Below are 24,872 nucleotides of genomic sequence, written 5' to 3'. Positions count from 1 at the left end.
CTCAGGATCCATGGAGAACCCCTCAGCGGAAATGATGTAACCTAAGAAGGTTACCTGGGATCGGTGAAATTCGCATTTCTCAAGCTTACCGAACAGCTCGTTCTCTCGTAACCGTTGCAACACTCGTCTGACATCCAGAATGTGGGTCTCCATGGATTCAGAATATACCAAGATGTCATCCAAATAGACCACCGCACACTGCTGCAACAGGTCCCGGAAAACATCGTTAATGAATTCCTGAAAGACTGCGGGCGCATTGCACAACCCAAAGGGCATAACCAAGGATTCATAATGACCGGTCCTGGTGTTAAACGCGGTCTTCCACTCATCGCCCGCCTTTATCCTTACGAGGTTATATGCCGCCCTCAGGTCGAGTTTGGTAAAGACCGTGGCCCCTTTGAGGCGATCGAACAGCTCGGAAATCAAGGGTATCGGGTAAGCGTTCTTGATCGTAATGCGATTGAGACCCCTGTAATCGATGCAAGGCCTCAACTCACCGCCCTTCTTTTTCACAAAGAAAAATCCAGCCCCTGCCGGGGACGAGGATTTGCGAATGTGTCCGCGTGAAAGCGCCTCCTTCACGTACTCCTCCATGGCCTCATTCTCCGCTACCGACAGTGGATAGACCTTGCCACGAGGAGGAACGGCACCAGGTTGTAACTCGATGGCACAATCGTATGGGCGGTGCGGAGGTAGGGCAACCGCGCGCACCTTATCGAATACATCCCGGTACTCCTCGTATTCAGGAGGCAACAGAGAGTCCGAGGAAGTACACAGCAACTTGACAGGCCCATGGATGCAACTAGCCCCACACTGTGGTGACCACGAGAGGATCTCGGCCGATCTCCAATCGAAAGTCGGATTATGCTTCTGGAGCCAGGGGTACCCCAAGACCACCGAGTAGTGTGGAGACGAAATAACCTGGAAGCAGACCGACTCTCTGTGAACGGCACCAATGGCTATCCCCACTGGAAGGGTCTCATGAGTCACGTGTGGCGGCAGAAGGGGTCTGCCGTCTATCGCCTCAAGAGCCAGTGGAGAACCTCGGGCCTGCAGAGGAATGGAATTGGCGGCAGCGAACACACTATCAATGAACAAACCACCAGCACCAGAGTCCACCAACGCCTGGGTCATCACTGAACCCCCGACCCAGGAGAGGACAACAGTGATCAGTGGTTTGTCAACACGGGAAACCGGGGACGAGGAGACTCCACCCAAGATCTGCCCCCGACAGGATCTCAGGTGCGAGCGTTTCCCGGACAGTTCGGACATGCCAACCGAAAATGCCCACCGAGACCACAGTACATGCATCGGCCCTCGCGTCTCCGGAGTACCCTCTCCCCCTCGGACAGGCGAGCGAAGCCCAGCTGCATGGGTTCATCCCCAGCCAAGTCATCCCCAGGAGGCGTGGGAGGAGAGGGAGGCACGGGTGGGACAGCAAAGGTAGGCGCCAATCTGTTAGGAGGCCTCCGCAGACTCTCCTTAAAGGAAGGTCTCTCCCTGAGTCTGGTGTCAATCAAAATCAGGAAAGAAATAAGAGACTCGAGCTCCACTGGTAGGTCCTTAGCTGCAACCTCATCCTTCAAGGCATCCGAGAGACCATGAGAGAAAGCAGCGACCAGAGCCTCATTATTCCAGCCCACCTCTGCTGCCAGGGTACGAAACTCAATGGCGTATTCAGCTACGGATCGTGAACCCTGTCTGATGGACATAAGGAGCTTCGCAGCAGAGGCAGCACGAGCCGGCACATCGAATACCCTCCGAAGAGAAGCAACAAAACCGGAAAACTCGGCAACCACCGGATTGTTGTTCTCCCATAAAGGGCTGGCCCAGGCCAAGGCCTTGTCCGAGAGCAGCGAAATTAAGAAGCCCACCTTTGATCTCTCAGTAGGAAAGGCATGTGGCAGCAGCTCGAAATAAATGCCCACCTGGTTAAGGAAACCTCGGCACTGAGTTGGCTCTACCCCAAAGCGCTGTGGAAGGGGGGCAGAACCGGTCATACCCCGAAACACCGCAGGCGCAACAACAGGTGTCGGGGTAGACTCTGGCGCAACAACCGGAGCGGCAGTAGGAGCGGGCCCAGGAGCGACAACCGAACCATCGGCAACGGGAGCGAAATGAGCCGTGCGTTCAAGCAGGATTTGCAACGCCACGGCGAACTGACCCAACAGGTGATCCTGCTGATCAAGTCTGGCAACCAGCGTGGGTAGCGAGGATGGCCCTTTACCGTCAGAATTCATGGCTTGGTCCTAATGTCACGGAACCATGAACCAGACGTACAACAACAGATAAGTGAAAATAAGAAGGCTTTATTGAAAATCAAGCTGTAAAGCAAAAGTCCAAACGGATGGCAAAACCGAAGCAGAGTCTTTGCGAAGCCAGAGGTCAGGAGCCAGGAGGGTAGTCAGACGAAGCCAGGATCAGGAACCAGCAGGGTAGTCAGACGAAGCCAGGATCAGGAACCAGCAGGGTAGTCAGACGAAGCCAGGATCAGGAACCAGAAGCAGCAGCAGTCTTAGAAGCATGTGAACACAGGAGGACCAAGCAAGGAACTGAAGCCACAGACCTCCTATATATATGAGCTGGGCATCCAGCTCCTCCCAGTGGGAAGGAGGAGCCGCAGGGTGGGAGGCTACAAGAAACCCAGAAACCAAGATGGCCGCCAGCACATGTCAAACGAAGGAGAACAGCAAGAAGGTAAGACCATGACACTCACATACCCCTGAATGTTCTGATCCTTGAGATGTAAGTCTAAGAGTCTTTTGAAAGCCACCATACTACCCGCAGAAACCACCTCTTGTGGTAGAGAATTCCACAATCTTGTTGCCCTAACAGTAAAGAACCCCCCGCGTTGCCTGAGGTTAAAACGCTTCTCCTCTAATCGCATTGTATGCCCTCGAGTCCTCATGCAATCCCTTCGAATGAACAGCTTTTTTTCTAAGCTGGGATCCCCATTAAGATATTTATAAATTGCTATCATGTCCCCCCTCAGACGTCTCTTCTCCAGGGAGAATAAATCGAGCGATTGTAGACGCTCTTCATAGTCAAGGTCCTCCAATCCCCTAATTAGTTTAGTTGCCCTTCTCTGGACTCTCTCCAGCTCCAACACATCCCTCCTGAGGACTGGCGACCAGAACTTGCATCAGTATATTCTCTTTGTACTACTATGGCCCCCTTAAAACTCACTTGGAATGTCCGAGGTGTGGTGACAAGATTACGCGTACAGTTGTCTTTTCTTATTTGAAAGATCAACATGCTGATATAATGGTACTGGTTGAAACGCACGGAGAGGGCCACCTTCTGCATGCCATGCGCCCACCCTGGGTCGGCTTGTCTTTTCATGCCTCCTACTACTCTTATTCTAGGGGTGTCTCTTTACACATATCCAAATCTGTTCCCTTCCAGACACAGGAGGTGCTCACAGACCCCCCAGGGCAGGTATGTCTTTGTGCATGGTGAGATTGGTGGTCGAGCTGATCTACTGCTTGCCTGGTATGTGCCGCCCCCGTACAACGCCTCAATCCTTGCAGTGGGCTTTGATTTCATGGCTAGGTTCCCCTCTGTTCCTGCAATATGGTTGGGGGACTTTAATATGGTCTCTAATTTTGTTCTAGATAGGCAGAGCCCCACTTCCTCACAGACCATCCTGGGCCCAGACACTAGGTTTAGCAGACTTCTCACTGACCTTGGTCTCATTGATACTTGGAGACACCTATACCCGTCCGCCCGCGCCTACTCCTGTTTCTCTGCGACCCACTCCTCTATGTCTAGAATTGACTATCTGGCTGTCCCATTCCCTGACGCTTATTCTACAGGCTGCGGGGTTCGCACGGAGGCACTGGGGCCTGAACCCCTTCTGGCTCTCCGCGATCCCGGGCCTGGATAGCCTGGGGGAGGAATGGACGCATCTGAGCGTATCTCTAGGTTTAAGAGGACCTCTCGCTTGGAGTACTCCTCGGCAAAACACCAACTGGAGGTATTGGAGAGTCAATATGCTCGCTCGCCCTCCCCGGAGTTGCTTGCTCGCCTGAAACTACAGTCCCGGGCGCTGGAGCGTGCCAATCGCAAGCTCTTCTTTTGCAAACAACGGGCCTTTGAGTATGGTGAAAAAGGCAAGTAAGCTCCTCGTGTACTTGGCGCTCCTTCATGAAAAGCCCCCTGTGGTCATCTCCCTCCGCCATGTTGCGGGTGGAGATCCCACGGATCTGGCTGCGTTGGCGGAAGAGTTTGCCGCCTTCTTCGGTGATGTCTACACGTCCAGGGTGCATTTCTCTACACTGGATTTGACCAATCTACTTGATTCTATTACCTTTCCCACTCTCTCTGCTGACCAGACCTCTATGCTAGATGCCCCCTTGTCGGTGGATGACATCATCGAGGCAGTCTCCTGCTTTGCACGGGCCAAGGCGCCGGGTTCGGACGGGCTTCCGGCCAAATCTTACACCCACTACTCTGATGTATTGGCCCCCAAACTCTTAGAGGTTTATAATGCTCTGTTCGAGGTTGAGGATATCCCACTGTCCATGAGTGAGGCCTTAATTGTCTTAATCCCCCAACCTGGTAAAAACCCCCAATACACGGAATCCTATCGCCCCCATCTCGCTTCTCAAATGCAATATTAAAATCATAGCTAAAATATTGGCCCTGTGCCTTAACAAGGTCATTCACTCTATTATTCATCCAGATCAAACAGGCTTCATGCCTTCCAAGAACACTGCATGCAACACCTGACGATTGTTCATGAATGTCCAGGCAACGCATGATTCTGTGGGTACGAGGGTCTTGGTGTCCTTGGATGCCGCTAAGGCCTTCGACACTGTGGAGTGGCAGTATCTGTGGCACTGTCTTCGGCGTTTTGGCTTTGGGCCTCACTTTGAGAAATGGTTGACCATCTTCTATCACCGGGCCTGCGCTCGAGTGGTGGCGAATGGTCATACCTCCAGGTCGTTACCTCTTTCCAGAGGTACACGACAAGGATGTCCGATCTCTCCACTTCTCTATGCCCTTGCGGTCGAGCAGTTAGCCATTGCCATACGTGATCACCCTGCCATTCACGGACATGTGGACAAAATAGGCCTTTACACGGACGATATGATCCTTTACCTTGCTGACCCCCTTCCTTCCTTGGCAACGGCCCTTGCTCTTATCACTGCCTTTGGTAAGTTCTCGGGCCTGACCATTAACTGGGATAAATCACAGGTATTGTCCTTGGACGTGTTCCCCCCGACTGAGGATCAGGCTCTCCTGCCCTTGGTGCGTGTTGCCACCCTTAAACATCTTGGCGTGCACGTTACTTGTCGTCTGCCAGACTACATTTCCCTAAACATAGTTAAAACTATGACCCAGGTCTGGGCGCGTCTTCCCCTAGGTGTGATGGGTCATTTTAGCTTGATCAAAATGATCCTCTTGCCAAAAATTCTCTATGCCCTTTGGCACTCCCCACATATATTTCATATAAATATTTTGCAATACTTGACCGTCTACTGAAAACCTTTGTGTGGGGCACGAGCAGGCACAAATTGGCCTGGCGCCACACCCAAAAACCTACTAAGCTGGGGGGCCTTGCGGTGCCTAACTTTGGGGCATATTACCTTGCGGCTCAGTTATCTCACTTTTTTCACTTTAATGCTCTAGATGCCCCTAGATACATGGCTTTAGCTTGTTCCCCTGCTGTCGCCATGGATCCTCACCCCTTTTGTGATATCCTCAGGGGTGTGGGAGGGCCCTCGAGTTTCCCGGCAGCGGGTGCCTTTTCCTTTCACTACAGGAAAATCTGGGACCTGGCCATCTCCAAAACGGGTAACCCCAAATTTCACGCCAAGACTCTCTTGTGGCATAACCGTCTTTTACCTGAGTTGCTCCAGTTGCCTGATCCTGGGTTATTGATAGCCAGGGGGGTCCTGTATCTCTCTCATGTTCTGCATGAGGGAGCGATTAAAACCTTTTCCCAAATGCGGGCAGAATTTCACTTACCTTCAACTATGTACTACCGTTATTACCAACTCTGACATGCCCTTTATACACAATTTGAGGGCCATTACCTGGTGCTCCCTACGATAGACCTCCTGGACGTGCTGACTGGATCTGACTCCCATAAACTCATATCCTTTTTGTATGAACTGCTGACATCCAGGACTGTTATGACCCTGGCCTATGGCATTCGCCCCCTCTGGACAGTGGACGTCGGTGACCTTGACGATGACGACTGGAGTAAGGCCCTTGAAACCTGTACACTCGTTTCACCCAAGCTCTCCGACAGATTGACTCAGGTGTACATACTCCATAGGGCATACCTCTCAGACAGAATAGCCAGATTTGACTCCTCCAGGTACCCCACCTGTCCCAAATGCTGATTGTCCCCGGGCACATTTGGACACCTGTTCTGGCATTGTCCCTGTGTTCAGGGCTTCTGGGAACAGGTCATACGGTTTCTACATGATTGCATGGGTGCTCCAGTCTCTTTGGACCCCAAGGTCTGCCTATTGGGGATACTCCCTACTGAGGAATTGGATAAATATACTATTAAATTTCTTCATGAAACCTGATTTAGTGCCAGAAAGCTTCTTGCCAGCACCTGGATCCAACCTGCATGGCCCGATCTGGCCATGTGGATAACCGATGTTAACCAATCTTTACCGTATAAGAAAGGTTATTCATACTAACAGGGGTTCCCTCAGCCGTTACCATAAAGTGTGGGATAGATGGCTCCACAATTCAGACACTTGCTCCTCTAATTGATTGCCTTCCATGCATATAGTATTATCGTGCTACCTGACAATGCTGTGCTCCTTATGATCTGCGCCGGATTTTTTACATGTATCTCCCATAGATCCGCCGCATGTTGTGTTAATTTTCCATTGATAACTCTGCTACTGACTCATGTTGTGTTTGTTTGGACCTTGTCTCTTCCTGATATATTTTTTGCATTGCTTTTTTCTTTCCTCAAGTTGAATGTCTTTGTATTTTTATATATACAAACCCAATAAACTTTAGTTTTTCAAGAAAAAAAAAAAAGGGGATGCAAGGTTCTCTCTGGAGGAAAGATTGGTCGACCCAGATGGTCGATATATTTTCCTGAAGGGACAACTACAGGGTATGGACTGCACCCTGGCAAATACAGTGGGTACGGAAAGTATTCAGACCCCCTTAAATTTTTCACTCTTTGTTATATTGCAGCCATTTGCTAAAATCATTTAGGTTCATTCTTCTTCCTCATGAATGTACACATAGCACCCCATACTGACAGAAAAACACAGAATTGTTGACATTGTTGCAGATTTATTAAAAAAGAAAAACTGAAATATCACATGGTCCTAAGTATTCAGACCCTTTGCTCAGTATTTAGTAGAAGCCCCCTTTTGATCTAATACAGCCAGGAGTCTTTTTGGGAAAAATGCAACAAGTCTTTCACACCTGGATTTGGGGATCCTCTGCCATTCCTCCTTGCAGATCCTCTCCAGTTCTGTCAGGTTGGATGGTAAACGTTGGTGGACAGCCATTTTTAGGTCTCTCCAGAGATGCTCAATTGGGTTTAAGTCAGGGCTCTGGCTGGGCCATTCAAGAACAGTCACAGAGTTGTTGTGAAGCCACTCCTTCGTTATTTTAGCTGTGTGCTTAGGGTCATTGTCTTGTTGGAAGGTAAACCTTCGGCCCAGTCTGAGGTCCAGAGCACTCTGGAGAAGGTTTTTGTCCAGGATATCCCTGTACTTGGCCGCATTCATCTTTCCCTCAATTGCAACCAGTCGTCCTGTCCCTGCAGCTGAAAAACACCCCCACAGCATGATGCTGCCACCACCATGCTTCACTGTTGGGACTGTATTGGACAGGTGATGAGCAGTGCCTGGTTTTCTCCACACATACCGCTTAGAATTAAGGCCAAAAAGTTCTATTTTGGTCTCATCAGACCAGAGAATCTTATTTCTCACCATCTTGGAGTCCTTCAGGTGTTTTTTTAGCAAACTCCATGCGGGCTTTCATGTGTCTTACACTGAGGAGAGGCTTCCGTCGTGCCACTCTGCCATAAAGCCCCGACTGGTGGAGGGCTGCAGTGATGGTTGACTTTCTACAACTTTCTCCCATCTCCTGACTGCATCTCTGGAGCTCAGCCACAGTGATCTTTGGGTTCTTCTTTACCTCTCTCACCAAGTCTCTTCTCCCCTGATAGCTCAGTTTGGCCGGACGGCCAGCTCTAGGAAGGGTTCTGGTCATCCCAAACGTCTTCCATTTGAGGATTATGGAGGCCACTGTGCTCTTAGGAACCTTAAGTGCAGCAGAAATCTTTTTGTAACCTTGGCCAGATCTGTGCCTTGCCACAATTCTGTCTCTGAGCTCTTCAGGCAGTTCCTTTGACCTCATGATTCTCATTTGCTCTGACATGCATTGTGATCTGGAAGGTCTTATATAGACAGGTGTGTGGCTTTCCTAATCAAGTCCAATCAGTATAATCAAACACAGCTGGACTCAAATGAAGGTGTAGAACCATCTCAAGGATGATCAGAAGAAATGGAAAGCACCTGAGTTAAATATATGAGTGTCACAGCAAAGGGTCTGAATACTTAGGACCATGTGATATTTCAGTTTTTCTTTTTTAATAAATCTGCAACAATGTCAACAATTCTGTGTTTTTCTGTCAGTATGGGGTGCTATGTGTACATTCATGAGGAAGAAGAATGAACCTAAATGATTTTAGCAAATGGCTGCAATATAACAAAGAGTGAAAAATTTAAGGGGGTCTGAATGCTTTCCGTACCCACTGTATATACTGTCCAAATAAAAACCCAAGAGGGTATTTAAGAAAAAAAAAAACAAGCTGACCGTTTTTAAAAAAGGTAATTTGTTTTTAGCAGGGGATTTTAATTTCTGCTTGGATCCGACCCTGAATTGTACGTCGAGAGCGCGGGCGATGGAAGGACTTCAACACAGAAGGATAAGAAACAAGCTTTTCCACTGTCAACTGGGGGATGCCAAGAGAATCCAAGATCCTGGGGAGAGAGATTATTCCTTTTACTACCCCTGTGCACTCCATGTATTCAAGATTAGATTATATAATGATAGAACATAGGCTGATAGAAGTGGTTGTAAGTACATAAATAAGGGACAATGACTATATCTGATCCTGCTCCAAATGTTATGGAAATAAAATTCCCAGGGTCCCAGAGAAAAATAAACATTTGGAGAATAAATGAAGAACTGATCCAAGATGAGGAAGTGGGATGAAGGGTAGAAAAAGAATTGGAACAATATTTCCTCGTGAATGAAACCCCAGATATCCCTGCAGCTACAATACGGGAGGCTCATAAAGTATACAGTAGAGGAATATTTATCTCAATAGGCTCCAGGAAAAAAAAAACTACAGATATAAAGAGAGTAATAACACTACAGAGATACATGAATTAGAACAGAAACATAAAAACTACACGGAGGACGACACACACAAAAAGCCCTAGTGTTAAGACAAGACAAATTGAGGGAGTTGTTGGAGGAAGAGACTAGAAGTTTCAATAGAGTGGCCAGGGAAAGATATAATTGGGGAAATAAACCAGGAAAATATCTAGCAAGATTAGTAAAGAGGCAAACAATTACATAGAAAAAATAAATAAGGGGACAATGGTTCATTCAACAACAGAAATAGCCAAAGCATTTCAAAGCTATCATAATTATTTATATATCGTATGTCAAAAAGGAAGCTCCTGAAGTAGAGCAGTAAAGAAAACAAAAGATACAAAAATATATAAAGGAATCAAAACTGCCCAAATTAGCAACTGACAAACTATCAATATTAGAGACACCAATCACTCCGGAGAAGAGAGGCCCTAAAAAATTCTCAGACTGGGAAAAGCCCTGGACCAGACAAGTATACTATACATTATTATAGGAGGTTTAAGGAAATACTAGTCCCCAAACACTGCATATACATGAATATATAGGAGAAAAGTGGGAGATGAGAGTAGAATCACTGCAGGCCCATTTAATGGTATTACCAAAAGATGGGAAAGATGCAACCTTATACTCCGAATTTTAGGCCAAAAGCATTGTTAAATGCAGATGCAAAATTATACGCAAAAGTGCCAGCAACACGACTAAGATTTTATGACAGAGTGGATCCATGCAGATCAGACAGGATTTATGCCAGTAAGAGAGGGAAAACATAATGGGATCAAAACACTATTGCTACTACACAGGGCGGCTAGAGACCTTGATACCCTGGCCCTCCTGCTATCAATTGATGCTGAGAAGGCTTTTGACAGGGTGGACTGGGACTTTATGGTCGAAACAATAAAAGATTTTGGTATCGGTCCAAGGATGCCCGAACGGATAAGAGCACTATATAAGAATCCAACAGCATCAGTACGGGTGAATGGCAATCTATCACTCAGTTTGAGATGCACAATGGGACGAGACAGGGTTGTCCTCTCTCGCCCCGGTTGTTCGTCCTGTCATTAGAACCTTTACTAGCGACTATAAGGAACAACCTAGATGTAAGAGGAGTGAAGGTCGGACAGGGGGAACATAAAAGTTGCAGCATATGCAGATGTTTTATTTTTATAACCAAACCCAGAAAAACTCTCCCAAATGTGATTAGGGAGTAGAAGAGATGCGGGGAATTATCAAACTTCAAGATAAGCCCAGTAAAGTCAGAAATCCTGAATATTGGGTTAAACAAGGAAGAAGAGCAGGCATTACAGAGGGAATTCCCATTCACCTGGGCAAAATCAAAATTAAAGTATCTTGGGATAAATTTAACTCCATTATTGGAAAATCTGTATCACGCTAATTACATACTTATGTTAAATGAGATAAAAGCAGACATCAGAAAACTATTGAGTCCTCCACTCTCATGGTTGGGGAGAATAAATATATTCAAGATGATAATATTGCCCAAAATACTTTATAGATTTCAAATGCTACCAATTGCCATTCCACCAGCATATTTTAAAACAATAAAAACAATGATGCTGAATTTCATCTGGCATGGGAAAAATCCAGTACAATATGCGGCTCTCAGTAGAGATAAGTCACAGGGGGGGTTAGCAGCACCAGATATTAAACGATATTACACGGCAGTCATAATCTCAAATATGATAGAATGGGCAAAAATAAATTCAAATAAAAGATGGGTCAAGATTGAAACCACATTAAGTGGAACACAGTAAGATAAGAATACAGTATTCGGCCCCCTTGAACTTTGCGACCTTTTGCCACATTTCAGGATTCAAACAAAGATATAAAACTGTAATTTTTTTGTGAAGAATCAACAAGTGGGACACAATCATGAAGTGGAACGAAATTTATTGGATATTTCAAACTTTGTTAACAAATAAAAAAACTGAAAAATTGGGCGTGCAAAATTATTCAGCCCCTTTACTTTCAGTGCAGCAAACTCTCTCCAGAAGTTCAGTGAGGATCTCTGAATGATCCAATGTTGACCTAAATGACTAATGATGATAAATAGAATCCACCTGTGTGTAATCAAGTCTCTGTATAAATGCACCTGCACTATGATAATCTCAGAGGTCCATTTAAAGCGCAGAGAGCATAATGAAGAACAAGGAACACACTAGGCAGGTCCAAGATACTGTTGTGGAGAAGTTTAAAGCCTGATTTGGATACAAAAAGATTTCCCAAGCTTTAAACATCCCAAGGAGCACTGTACAAGCGATAATATTGAAATGGAAGGAGTATCAGACCACTGCAAATCTAAGAAGACCTGGCCGTCCCTCTAAACTTTCAGCTCATACAAGGAGAAGACTGATCAGAGATGCAGCCAAGAGGCCAATGATCACTCTGGATGAACTGCAGAGATCTACAACTGAGGTGGGAGAGACTGTCCATAGGACAACAATCAGTCGTATATTGCACAAATCTGGCCTTTATGGAAGAGTGGCAAGAAGAAAGCCATTTCTTAAAGATATCCATAAAAAGTGTCATTTAAAGTTTGCCACAAGCCACCTGAGAGACACACGAAACATGTGGAAGAAGGTGCTCTGGTCAGATGAAACCAAAATCGAACTTTTTGGTAACAATGCAAAACGTTTTGTTTGGCGTAAAAGCAACACAGCTCATCACCCTGAACACACCATCCCAAACTGTCAAACATGGTGGTGGCAGCATCATGGTTTGGACCTGCTTTTCTTCAGCAGGCACAGGGAAGATAGTTAAAATTGATGGGAAGATGGATGGAGCCAAATACAGGACCATTCTGGAAGAAAACCTGATGGAGTCTGCAAAAGACCTGAGACTGGGACGGAGATTTGTCTTCCAAAAAGACAATGATCCAAAACATAAAGCAAAATCTACAATGGAATGGTTCACAAATAAACATATCCAGGTGTTAGAATGGCCAAGTCAAAGTCCAGACCTGAATCCAATCGAGAATCTGTGGAAAGAACTGAAAACTGCTGTTCACAAACGTTCTCCATCCAACCTCACTGAGCTCGAGCTGTTTTGCAAGGAGGAATGGGCAAAAATTTCAGTCTCTCCACTTCATGATTGTGTCCCACTTGTTGTTGATTCTTCACAAAAAATTACAGTTTTATATCTTTATGTTTGAAGCCTGAAATGTGGCAAAAGTCGACACACATGAAATAACGAGAGTTATATATAAGATCTGGGGTAGGACTTACACACAACCCAGATGGGAATACAACTCTCTAATTACCATTAGAAGGCACAAAATATTTTGCAGCAGGAAACGAGAAACAATTTGGTAACTGGGCAAAAAACAGGCAGCTAAAATATAATACAGTTGTGCTCATAAGTTTACATACCCTGGCAGAATTTATGATTTCTTGGCCCTTTTTCCAAGAATATGAATGAGAATACAAAAACTTTTTTTTCACTCATGGTTAGTGTTTGGCTGAAGCCATTTATTATCAATAAACTGTAAAAGAGAGACCTATGCGCTGCTAATCAGGTATAGGATGTGAGAGCAATAGTAAGATGAATAGTAAATCCAAGTTGCCAGGTAAGAAATCGTCACTAATTTCTTCACAAATAATAATGTGACACTATAGCCAAGCTATGTATAAAGAATAAGATCAATAAATAAATCCACTTCAATCAAACGCAGTGAATATATTAAAAGGAAGAGTGTAAAAAAGTGTGAGAGGTGTTATATGGTAAGTGATGACAATGGACGGAAATAAGTAAGTGTAGGAATATAGTGCTTGAAGGCTGGTGACTGTAAATACACAAATTATTTGTGGACACAAAATACAAGATCCATAAATATAAATAAATATAATTACAAAAATGAGTGCAATCAAGCGCAATAAGTGCTTAATATTCTGTGGAAAATAAAGTGAATCTTCCTGCTAAATAATGTCCAAGTGCAACAAAAAATATAAAAACTATATATATCGTGGCTGAAGGTGATATCTCAAAATATAGCAAGTGACTTTTCTTTGTGCGATCCAAATGGTGTCATGCAGAGTGAGCAAGATATCCAAACATAGGTGCAATGGCCGCTCCACTCACATCACACCAATAAAGGCGTTCTTATATTATGATAGCCGTTCAAGGATCAGGATAATGGATTCCTCCTTTTCTCCTTATGGATGGGATTTCCAATTGGGGGCTCCCTCGATATCCACCCCTTTGGTGTGTATACTCGATATTGAACAAATCACTGTTCTCACTCCCAGTTACAGAAAAACGTGGGTCACATAGACCCTGCAGGCATTGGATATATATGGATAAAACCACTCTTTTCCTCCTTCTTCAATAGGTATCCAAGGATCATGGACTTAGGGCTCACTTTTAGGGCTTCAAGGGGTTAAAGGATCAAGTGCTCTCTCCAGCAGCAAACTCCAATACAGGATCTCTAAATATGTGTCTCAGTGTGGGGAGTATAGGAGACAGGAAGCCAACATAGTGTAATGCCGTTTATTAAAAAACAAATATAAAAAATAAAAGATGGGTGCTTACATGGCAGAGTGCTTTCCAAGCACTGATAAGAAAGCTCTTGTTTGTTAAATGAATGCCTCTGGGTTTTGTCCGAAATCTGGATCGTTCCAGGGCTCCACAGTGACCGGTGGTGTTGCAGTATCGGGGTGCGTTCCACCGCTAGCAGGAAGTGAAGTTGCAGGGTCAGACGATCAGGATTAGACCACAATGCATTTCGTTTTGCGTCTTCAGGAAGCCTTCAAGCACTTTATTCCTACACTTATTTATTTCCGTCCATTGTCATCACTTACCATATAACACCTCTCACACTTTTTTACACTCTTCCTTTTAATATATTCACTGCATTTGATTGAAGTGGATTTATTTATTGATCTTATTCTTTATACATAGCTTGGCTATAGTGTCACATTATTATTTGTGAAGAAATTAGCGCAAATTCACCCCCCCCCCTTTACGTATCAATTAACTTTGTTTACTCTTTAAAAATCATGACAACAGAAACTACCCAAATGACCCTGATCTAAAGTTTACATACCATGGTAACTTTGGCCTGATTAAATGCATACAAGTTGACACAAAGGGGTTTGAATGGCTATTAAAGGTAACCATCCTCACCTGTGATCTGTTTGCTTGTAATTAGTGCGTGTGTATAAAAGGTCAATGAGATATCCAAGGAATTGAGAATGCCAATCAGCAGTGTTCAAACTCTAATCAAGAAGTAGAAAATGAGGGGTTCTGTTGAAACCAAACCATGGTCAGGTAGACCGACTAAAATTTCAGCCACAACTGCCAGGAAAATTGTTTGGGATGCAAAGAAAAACCCACAAATAACTTTATGTGAAATACAGGACTCTGAAAACATGTGGTGTAGCTGTTTCAAGATGCACAATAAGGAGGCACTTGAAGAAAGATGGGCTGCATGGTCGAGTCGCCAGAAGAAAGCCATTACTAAGCAAATGCCACAAAGTATCCCGCTTACAATACGCCAAACAGCACAGAGACAAGCCTCAAACCTTCTGGCACAAAGTAATTTGGAGTGATGAGACCAAAATTGAGCTTTTTGTCCGCAACCATAAACACTACATTTGGAGAGGAGTCAGCAAGGCCTATGATGAAAGGTACGCCATTCCTATTGTTAAACACGGAGGTGGATCGCTGATGTTTTGGGGGATGTGTGAGCTACAAAAGGCACAGGAAATTTGGTCAGAGTTGATGGCAAGATGAATGCAGTAGGTTATCAAAAAATACTGAGGGAAAATTTGCATTCATCAGCCCGGAAGCTGCGCACTGGACGTACTTGGACAAAAATAAAACCTAGTACATCTTTGATATACATACAGTATGTCAACCAAGATGGTGGGTTCAAGGAAACATAGGAGATAGGAACATGTTTAACCACCTGCTGACGGGGCCATAGCGTACGTCCTCCCAGAATTACACGCCCCCACGGGCGCGCACACGGAGCTGTCTGTGCTCGCTGGGTCAGGGGGACCTGGCGCATCACGGATCGTGGTAAAGGGCAAATGACAGCGGTCCGCTACCACTTGATCGCTCCGTCCAGTGATGGAGTGATCACTTGTCAACAAACCGGCGCATGTCCAGTTCATTCCTCTCCTCGCACACTGTACACAATAAATCGGTACAGTGTGCGAGGAGAGAAACTGCAGCCATCCACTGCCTCCTCCATACCACCAATTATGCCTAACCATGCCACATCCATGCTCATCCTATGCCACATCAGTGATCATACATGCCAAGCTAGTGCTCATCCATGCCACGTCAGAGCTTATCAATACCACATCCATGCCACATCAGTGCTCATCCATGCCACGTCAGTGGTAATCCGTGCCTCATTCATGCCACGTCAGTGCTCATCTGTGCCACATTAGTGCTCATCTGTGCCACATTAGTACTCATCCGTGCCACATCCATGCCACGTCAGTGCTCATCCATGCCACATCAGTGCTCATTGTGCCACACCCATATCACATCAGCGATTATCCGTGCCACGTCAGTGCTCATCCGTGCCACATCCATGCCACGTCAGTGCTCATCCGTGCCACACCCATATCACATCAGTGCTCATCCGTGCCACACCCATATCACATCAGTGCTCATCCGAGCCACATCCATGCCACGTCAGTGCTCATCCGTGCCACATCCATGCCACGTCAGTGCTCATCCGTGCCACCACAGTGCTTATCAGTGCCCTACAGTGCCTCACAAAATTGTAATGGGTAGTCAGGAAATGACGGTGCTCTCTGCATGTTGGGCCTCTGTATGTGGCTAGGCTGTGGAAAAGTGTCACACATGTGGTATCGCCATACTCAGGAGGAGCAGAATGTATTTTGGGGTGTCATTTTTGCTATGTACATGCTATGTGTAAGAAATATCTTATAAATGGACAATTTTGTGTAAAAAAAAAAAAAAAAAATGCGATTTAATTTTCTTTCCACATTTTCCAAAAAGTTGTGGGAAAAAAAATGACATGTTAAAAAAGACTCATTATGCCTCCTAGATTATGTGTTGGGGTGTTTGCTTTCCAAAATGGGGTCATTTTTGGGGCATTTCCATTGTCCAGTTGCTCAAGGACCTTCAAAAGTGTGATAGGTTGTCAGAAAATTATTTGTGTAACTTTTGCTTCTAGAACGCCTGACGGTGCTACTTGGATGTTGGGCCTCCGTATGTGGTCAGGCTGTTGAAAAGTCTCACACATGTGGTATCGCCATACTCTGGAGGAGTAGCAGAATGTATTTTAGGGTGTAGTTGCAAGTATGCCAATAAAGTGTGTGAGAAATAACTATATAAGTAATATGACCATTTTGTAAAAAAAAAAAAATAATAATAATTTTGCAAAGAATTATGGAAAAAAATTACAACTTCAAAAAACTCAGGATGCCTCTAACTAAATACCTTGGAACGTCTACTTTCCAAATAGGGGTCATTTGGGGGGTATTTGTTAGAGGTGCACCGATCCGATATTAGGATTGTATATCGGCCGCAATACTGACAAAATGGCTGGATCTGGGATCGGTAAAATTAACAGATCCACGAGCCGATCCGGGGTTTCGTCGCAGCAGAACCTAGGTCATTAATCAGCCTCACGTGTGTGTCGGGTATGGAGCGCGCCAAAGAGTATGAAGATATTACATGTTTGCCACGCCAACTAGTTCCACAGCTGTTTGCAATGCCTGAAAAGTAAATGTTTCGAGGGAAGGTGGTATAACTGCAAAGCTCAAGTTGTTCGACCAGCTTTTTAGTTTATTCTCAATGAGAATTTTTCAGGTTCAGCTGCTATGTTGCTGCTATGTTGTATGTTACATTTTAAATTCCTGTTTTCAGGATTTTGCACTTTATATTTTTTACAATGTTTAATGTTTGATTGCTATTGTATGTTCAAGCAATAAACAGTTTTTTTTCTTGTGGCTACATTTTATTCTTTTTAATTTTGAGTTTGATTACATGATATTTTAGATTTTGAAAGCACAATTGTTATAACAAAACAATACTTCCGGATCGGTATCGACAGATACACAAAGCCAGGCATCGATATCGGGACTAGAAAAGTCGGATCGGTGCATCCCTAGTATTTGTACTTTACTGGCTTGTTAGGGTCTCAAGAAATGAGATAGACCGTCAGTACATCAAGTGTGATCTATTTTCAATTATTTGCACCATAGCTCGTAGACTATAAAACCTTCACAAAGACCAAAAAATGCATACTTATTTACATTAATTTTACTAAAGATATTAAGCAGTATAACATTTTGGCCAAAATTTATGAAGAAAAAATACTATATTTGCAAAATTTTAAAAACCGAAACAATGAAAAATGAAAATAAATAAATAAATAAATAAATAAAAACAATTACAGTGCCTTGCGAAAGTATTCGGCCCCCTTGAACTTTTCGACTTTTGCCACATTTCAGGCTTCAAACATAAAGATATAAAACTGTAATTTTTTGTGAAGAATCAACAACAAGTGGGACACAATCATGAAGTGGAACAAAATTTATTGGATATTTCAAACTTTAACAAATAAAAAACTGAAAAATTGGGCGTGCAAAATTATTCAGCCCCCTTAAGTTAATACTTTGTAGCGCCACCTTTTGCTGCGATTACAGGTGTAAGTCGCTTGGGGTATGTCTCTATCAGTTTTGCACATCGAGAGACTGAAATTTTTGCCCATTCCTCCTTGCAAAACAGCTCGAGCTCAGTGAGGTTGGATGGAGAGCGTTTGTGAACAGCAGTTTTCAGTTCTTTCCACAGATTCTCGATTGAATTCAGGTCTGGACCTTGACTTGGCCATTCTAACACCTGGATATGTTTATTTGTGAACCATTCCATTGTAGATTTTGCTTTATGTTTTGCATCATTGTCTTGTTGGAAGACAAATCTCCGTCCCAGTCTCAGGTCTTTTGCAGACTCCATCAGGTTTTCTTCCAGAATAGTCCTGTATTTGGCTCCATCCATCTTCCCATCAATTTTAACCATCTTCCCTGTCCCTGCTGAAGAAAAGCAGGCCCAAAGCACCACCATATTTGACAGTGGGGATGGTGTGTTCAGAGTGATGAGCTGTGTTGGTTTTACGCCAAACATAACGTTTTGCATTGTTGCCAAAAAGTTTGATTTTGGTTTCATCTGACCAGAGCACCTTCTTCCACATGTTTGGTGTGTCTCCCAGGTGGCTTGTGGCAAACTTTAAACAACACTTTTTATGGATATCTTTAAGAAATGGCTTTCTTCTTGCCACTCTTCCATAAAGGCCAGATTTGTGCAGTATACGACTGATTGTTGTCCTATGGACAGAGTCTCCCACCTCAGCTGTAGATCTCTGCAGTTCATCTAGAGTGATCATGGGCCTCTTGGCTGCATCTCTGATCAGTCTTCTCCTTGTATGAGCTGAAAGTTTAGAGGGACGGCCAGGTCTTCGTAGATTTGCCGTGGTCTGATACTCCTTCCATTTCAATATTATCGCTTGCACAGTGCTCCTTGGGATGTTTAAAGCCTGGGAAATCTTTTTGTATCTAAATCAGGCTTTAAACTTCTCCACAACAGTTTCTCGGACCTGCCTGGTGTGTTCCTTGTTCTTCATGATGCTCTCTGCGCTTTAAATGGACCTCTGAGACTATCATAGTGCAGGTGCATTTATACGGAGACTTGATTACACACAGGTGGCTTCTATTTATCATCATTAGTCATTTAAGTCAACATTGGATCATTCAGAGATCCTCACTGAACTTCTGGATAGAGTTTGCTGCACTGAAAGTAAAGGGGCTGAATAATTTTGCATGTCCAATTTTTCAGTTTTTTATTTGTTAACAAAGTTTGAAATATCCAATAAATTTCGTTCACTTCATGATTGTGTCCCACTTGTTGTTGATTCTTCACAAAAAATTACAGTTTTATATCTTTATGTTTGAAGCTTGAAATGTGGCAAAAGGTCGAAAAGTTCAAGGGGGCTGAATACTTTTGCAAGGCACTGTATGATTAAATATCACCAAAAGAAAGCGCTGTTTGTGTGAAAAAAAGGACGGAAATTATATATGGGTACAGACATTCAATTGTCATTCAAAATGTGAGAGCACTGAAAGTTGAAAATTGGTCTGGTTAGGAAGGGGGTTTAAGTGCCCAGTGGGTAAGTGGTTAAAAGAGTATGAAGTGATTGTTGTACTGAGAGCCGTACATTGCTCTGCTATAGATATTAATTACATTGAAATTAACTATAAATGTCGAAATGGTACAGAACGCCGGTATAAGCACATTAATGTCAGCCAGAGAAGTCGAACTTGTATTGGAGAGGTAGTGGGGCGGAGGGTACAATGTTTCATATTTGGTGGGAATGCCCCAAAGATCTGGGAATATTGGCTGAGGGTACAGCAACTCATTAGAGAAATTACAAGAATGAATATTTTGGATGACCCATAGAACAGACAGATCCTTAAGGGTCCTTTCACACGGTGCGGTCCATTCTCTGCTCAGCGGGGGATCGATCCGCCGATCCCCGCTGAGCAGACGGGTGACAGCTCCGTCTCTGCTCTGTGTACAATATATTTTTATCTTTCTGCTATAAAACATATCCAATAAAAAAAATGTAAAAAAGCTAATTTCTTCATCAGTTTAGGCCAATATTTATTCTGCTACATATTTTTGGTAAAAAAAATCTCAATAAGCGTATATGGATTGGTTTGCGCAAAAGTTATTGCATCTACAAAACTAGGGGATAGATATATGGCATAATTTATTTTCTTTATTTATTTATTTTTTACTAGTTATGGCAGCGATCAGCGATTTTTAGCGAGATAGACATTGCAGCGGACAGATCGGATACCTGACACTTTTGAGGGAATTAGTGACATTACTACAGTAATGTGCTAAAAATAGGCACTGTTACTGTACTGACACTGGCAGGGACAGGGCGATCAAAGGGTTGTGTGTGTCCCTAGAGGATGCTTTCTAACTGTGTGGGGGATGGACTCACTAGATGAACACAAAGATCCGTGTTCCTAAATAGCAGGAACACAAGATCACTGTGTTCATCTGAAATCTCTTGTTTACATCGGCCGACTGCCGTTCTGTCTCTCTGGGGAGTGATCGTGGGTGGCCAGCGGACATCGCGTCCGCAAGACCCGCTGATTGGCTCCCCCTCTGGTCAATGGCACGTGCGCCCCCTGTCTATTGAACTAAATGAGGTACAGGTACGTTGTTACGTGCGATAGAGCCGACTTGCCGCAGTATATGTACTGCTGATGGTCGGCAAGTGGTTAAAGCAACGCAGTGCATCCACACACACCTACACAGGTTGAACTGGATGGACTATAGTCTTTATTCAACCTCAACTACTATGTAACTATGTAACCTCCCACCCAGGATGGGGGTGCGGTCAGCTAGGGGGTACGCCGCGACTCCAGGCGTTCCAGGTCGATTGCCTCCCCACGAGATGGTTCACTCGCAGGCTCATCCCCATTCGACGGGGCACTGTCGTGGTGAGGCCTAGTTCTGGACTTTAGTCTGCTTGCTGGCCAGGTTGGGAGACCTTAAGGATCTAGATTATCCAGTCCAAAAGCACAACCGGCTGTTACTTGTAGTTCTTGAGGAACTAACTAGTGAAAATAAAAAAATCCCTAAATAATAAAAATTTCCTATTTACAGCTAAGACCGAAGTCCCAGCAGGGAGCTAGGTCCTATTCCTAAATCTAGGCAGAAACAAACTGCAATCTGAAGCAGAGCGTGTGGAGTTATGCCTGCAGGGACAGCCCTAACGGGCATGGTAACTTTTTTTCCTGCCTAGAGTCTATTCGTTATTGGAGGAGCATAACCAATGGTAATGAAGATATGGAGCTGCGTCTGTCGATGGACGATAGAGAAACAATATTTTACTGACAAGCTTATCTCCTCCAATCAGCAAGCTCCATTTGTTAGAATCACAGAAGTGTCAGCTAAAGTTGGCATGGCCAGAAGCGCTGCCAACTGCTTTTTTAATCTGAATGCTGGACAGAGAATATCACGAGGCATATGAAGAGACCAGCTGAAGTACTATTTAAAAAAACATTTAAGGTTATTTTAACCTTTCTGTCCTTCTGTTTTTCAAATTACATTATGCTAAAAGTTATTGCATAGTTTACATGCTACAAAAGTATCAAAATGCCAAAAGTAATACAATATAGAGGACATATCATGCACAACTAACCAATGCAAAGCATGTAAACAGATAAAATGTATGTATAGCTAAACTATTTTTGTATAGAGTAGGGGAGGGTTAGACCCCCTCAAGTTTTTTTATTTTTTATTTTGCTGTCTGTGCCCTCTCTAGGTAGATTCTTCTTTTCTCTTTGTCCTGTTGACCACGGTCGCCAAGACAGCAAGTAATGAGAAATCCAATCTTCTTCATGTGGTACCTGAACAAGGGCCAATGAAAAATCTCCCACTGGCAATACCTGTTTTGGTAGCAACTATGTCCAAGAGGGGATTGCCCTAATTTTCAAGCCTTTCTTCCTGATGCATCTTTAGGACAGGATGTGATGGAAAATGGAGCACGGATAACAAATAAACTTACTGGGGTTTTAATCTTCCCTGTTTTATCCAAAAATAAAAAAAAGATTTTGGCTATACATAGACTTTATATTTTTGAAAATAAATCCTTTAAAATTGTAATAGTGGGCAATAAGTTAGAGTCACCATAAGGTTTATGCTGGAGATCCACATTAAGGCTATGTTGACTCCAGTGGCCATGTTTATACCTTTGCCTACCCTGTGCTGCAATCACTCTCAAAAAGATCACCACCCCACCAGGAGAAGAAGTTTAAATCAACAGAACAGCAGTATCAAACATCTGACTCCCTTCGCACCCTTCCCAACCCGGCACAGAAAACTAGCTAAAATGCTGAGAATATATATATATATATATATATTTATTTTACATACCTGTCCATAGTTATCAATTGCAGACACAAATCGATTCAAATTGAGTAAGTCAAAGGAAGATCTTAGTGCCTGGCCAAGAGTAGTGAGTCCTGTAGCTTGAAGGTTCTTCAACTCATTCATAAAGGTTGCACAATTCTCCTTCCAACCAGCCTGTGGATGAATGGATGAGTTAGTAAAAAGAAAAAAAAAAATCATGCTTTTGCTTGAAGAAATGTTAAGGCCACGTGAAATAAGTATGCTGCCTCACATTTAGTTGCGATACAGCTTTGTAAAGGTATTGTGAGAATATTGTGATATAAATATACTATTTCAATTTGTGACTTTATCTGACAGGGAGTCTCAATTTACAGGTTGCTCACAAGTACTATGATAGAATAAGATAAAATGAACACGCTAAAATTAATCTGATCCTAGGGCATCTCTATTCAACTATTTGTAACTTATTTCTTTAAACCTCCTGTATAAACATATATCTAGAGCAGTGTTTATCAACATTTTTTTAGTCAAGGCACCCTTTTAAAATTATGGATAATCCCAAGGCACCCTCCAAAATAATGGACAGTCCTGAGGTGCCCCATTCTAAAATGTAAAAGTTATGGGATAGTAGTCAGGATCTTTTATATAACCTTAACCTTATAATAAAACTTTATCCACATGCTACTTATTTATAAAAAAGAAGACAAAGACTTCAGACTTGGCTTTAAAATTGGCCGCGGCCGTTTATTACTGGTTAAGCAATAAATAATTAATAACATTTTTATTAAAACTCCAGACAACCCAGCCATTAAAGCTCAGGCTGCATTAATAAATAAAGCAATTCCTTCTTCAAAACAAAATTCTCAACCGACAGAAGAGGGAAGCACTAACCTCTTCTGTCACCACCCACCACCGCGGCCATTTCAATACATGAGCCCAAGTCATTGTTAAATATGTCCAATCCTATATTGGACAAATGCACTCCATCACCCCGATACAAACCATTTGAACCATTCTCCAACTCTGTATGTCTATAAGTCAAAACCCCAATTCTACCTAATAACTTAACCAAAGCCCTATTTATCCTCTTTCTTATCTTCTCAAAGGGGCGCAGAGAAGGCGAAGAAAACCACCGCAGCCTCTGCACTATCTCCGAGAAGACCACGACCGTATGTGGGGATGCCAAGCTAAACTGGAAAAGATCATTCCTGATTTGGAAAACCAAATCTAGGGTCTTAACTTGTCCTAAGTCGTTCCCTCCCAGATGTACAACCAATATATCTGGAGAGGAAAGAAACTGGGAAAGCCTAGCAATTTCAAACAGAAAATCTTCCCAAACCATTCCTCTCCTACCGCAGCAGTAAACCCGATAATCTTGAGGATCCAGGCCCAAATTCTCGGTGTATACCCGCAGCTTCGCCCTTTGTTGCGCCCAAAAAATAAAAGAATGGCCGACAAGCCAAACCACTCTTTGTCCACCTAGGAAAAATCAGAAACAAAACAAATTAGGGCCGAACATATAGTTTGTAGCAGTCTGACTTCCACCTCCCCATTTTTTGAATCACGGTTTTATCTAATCCTGCTCTCGCGTCTTCCGTCGCCGCCCCAATCCTAAAAGAATGGGAAGTGAACCTATTACCCTGCAAACCCAACTCACTAATGCAAAGCTTAAAAACTCGCTCAAACTGGTATTTTGTTAAAATTTAACCAGATGCATGAACGAAAAAAGAACTCCAATCCCCTGGGGGCCTTCTACTAATGTAATTAACCAAAGACTGAACCGGACAATATGAACAATCCCGGACCTTATTTATTCTAATCCAAACCCCTCTTCCCAACTGATCAGTTTTGGAAACCCCAAGAAAAATCCTCGCCTCCCTTGGAGAGATTTGTACTCCATCCTGCTGAAGACCAACTAATTTAGAAATCTGCAAGGCAGCAAAAAATGCCAAAGAAAATGCCGTCTTAAATAGTAGTGCCTCAAAACTGGAAAAGCAAACCTTATCCGCCACTTCGCATAAATTGCCCAAAATTTGCGTTGTAAGGGGCAAACGTTCATCCTTCTTAAAAGTCGTTTTTCTATATCCTTTCACCGCCTGCTTAATAGAAAAAAATGAAGCACATGAAGGTAAGTTATTTAATTTGAAAAAGAAAGATATACCAGCCAATATTTTCTGAATGTGACCACAAGAATATTGTGTCCGCATCAAATCGTCTAAAAATAATAAAATCAAACCTTCGGAAAAAGCATCCCGCTCTTTTCCAATCTTATTTAAAAGCCAACCACATCGCCCAGGCTGATCGATATCCCGCCTAAGTGGATTGTGCCACTGAATTTTTGATCTGAGCAGAAATAAAATTTAAATCGGAGTCCACAAACTGTGCGGGCAGGAAACCCCTTCTCGGTCTGCTCCCGGAAGCAATCGAAAAAACTTCTGCATCTGTAAACGAGACAATGCATCCGCCACATCATTGTCCTTTCCGGCCACATGCGTTGCCTTTAACCACACATTTAACGATAAACATTTAAAAACCAAATGACGCAAAAGGACAATGACGGGCGGAGA

The 24,872-nt window shown here is 43.6% G+C and overlaps 1 protein-coding gene across 2 annotated transcripts in view; it reads right to left on the bottom strand.

Moving 5' to 3' along the window:
• LOC309560003 (integrator complex subunit 6-like) overlaps nucleotides 1-24,872 on the bottom strand; it is a 227,018-nt gene that overhangs the window by 128,418 nt on the left and 73,728 nt on the right. For both annotated transcript variants that reach the window (XM_082263487.1, XM_082263488.1), the window contains exon 3: nucleotides 22,330-22,479. In XM_082263487.1, the coding sequence (XP_082119613.1) occupies nucleotides 22,330-22,479 (150 nt within the window). The remainder of the gene's footprint in view (nucleotides 1-22,329; nucleotides 22,480-24,872) is intronic.

This window comes from Pelophylax lessonae (assembly GCF_965119305.1).
Source record: "Pelophylax lessonae genome assembly, chromosome: 7".
In the NCBI taxonomy this organism is placed as follows: Eukaryota; Metazoa; Chordata; class Amphibia; order Anura; family Ranidae; genus Pelophylax; species Pelophylax lessonae.
This window is presented reverse-complemented; position numbering and strand designations above follow the sequence as displayed.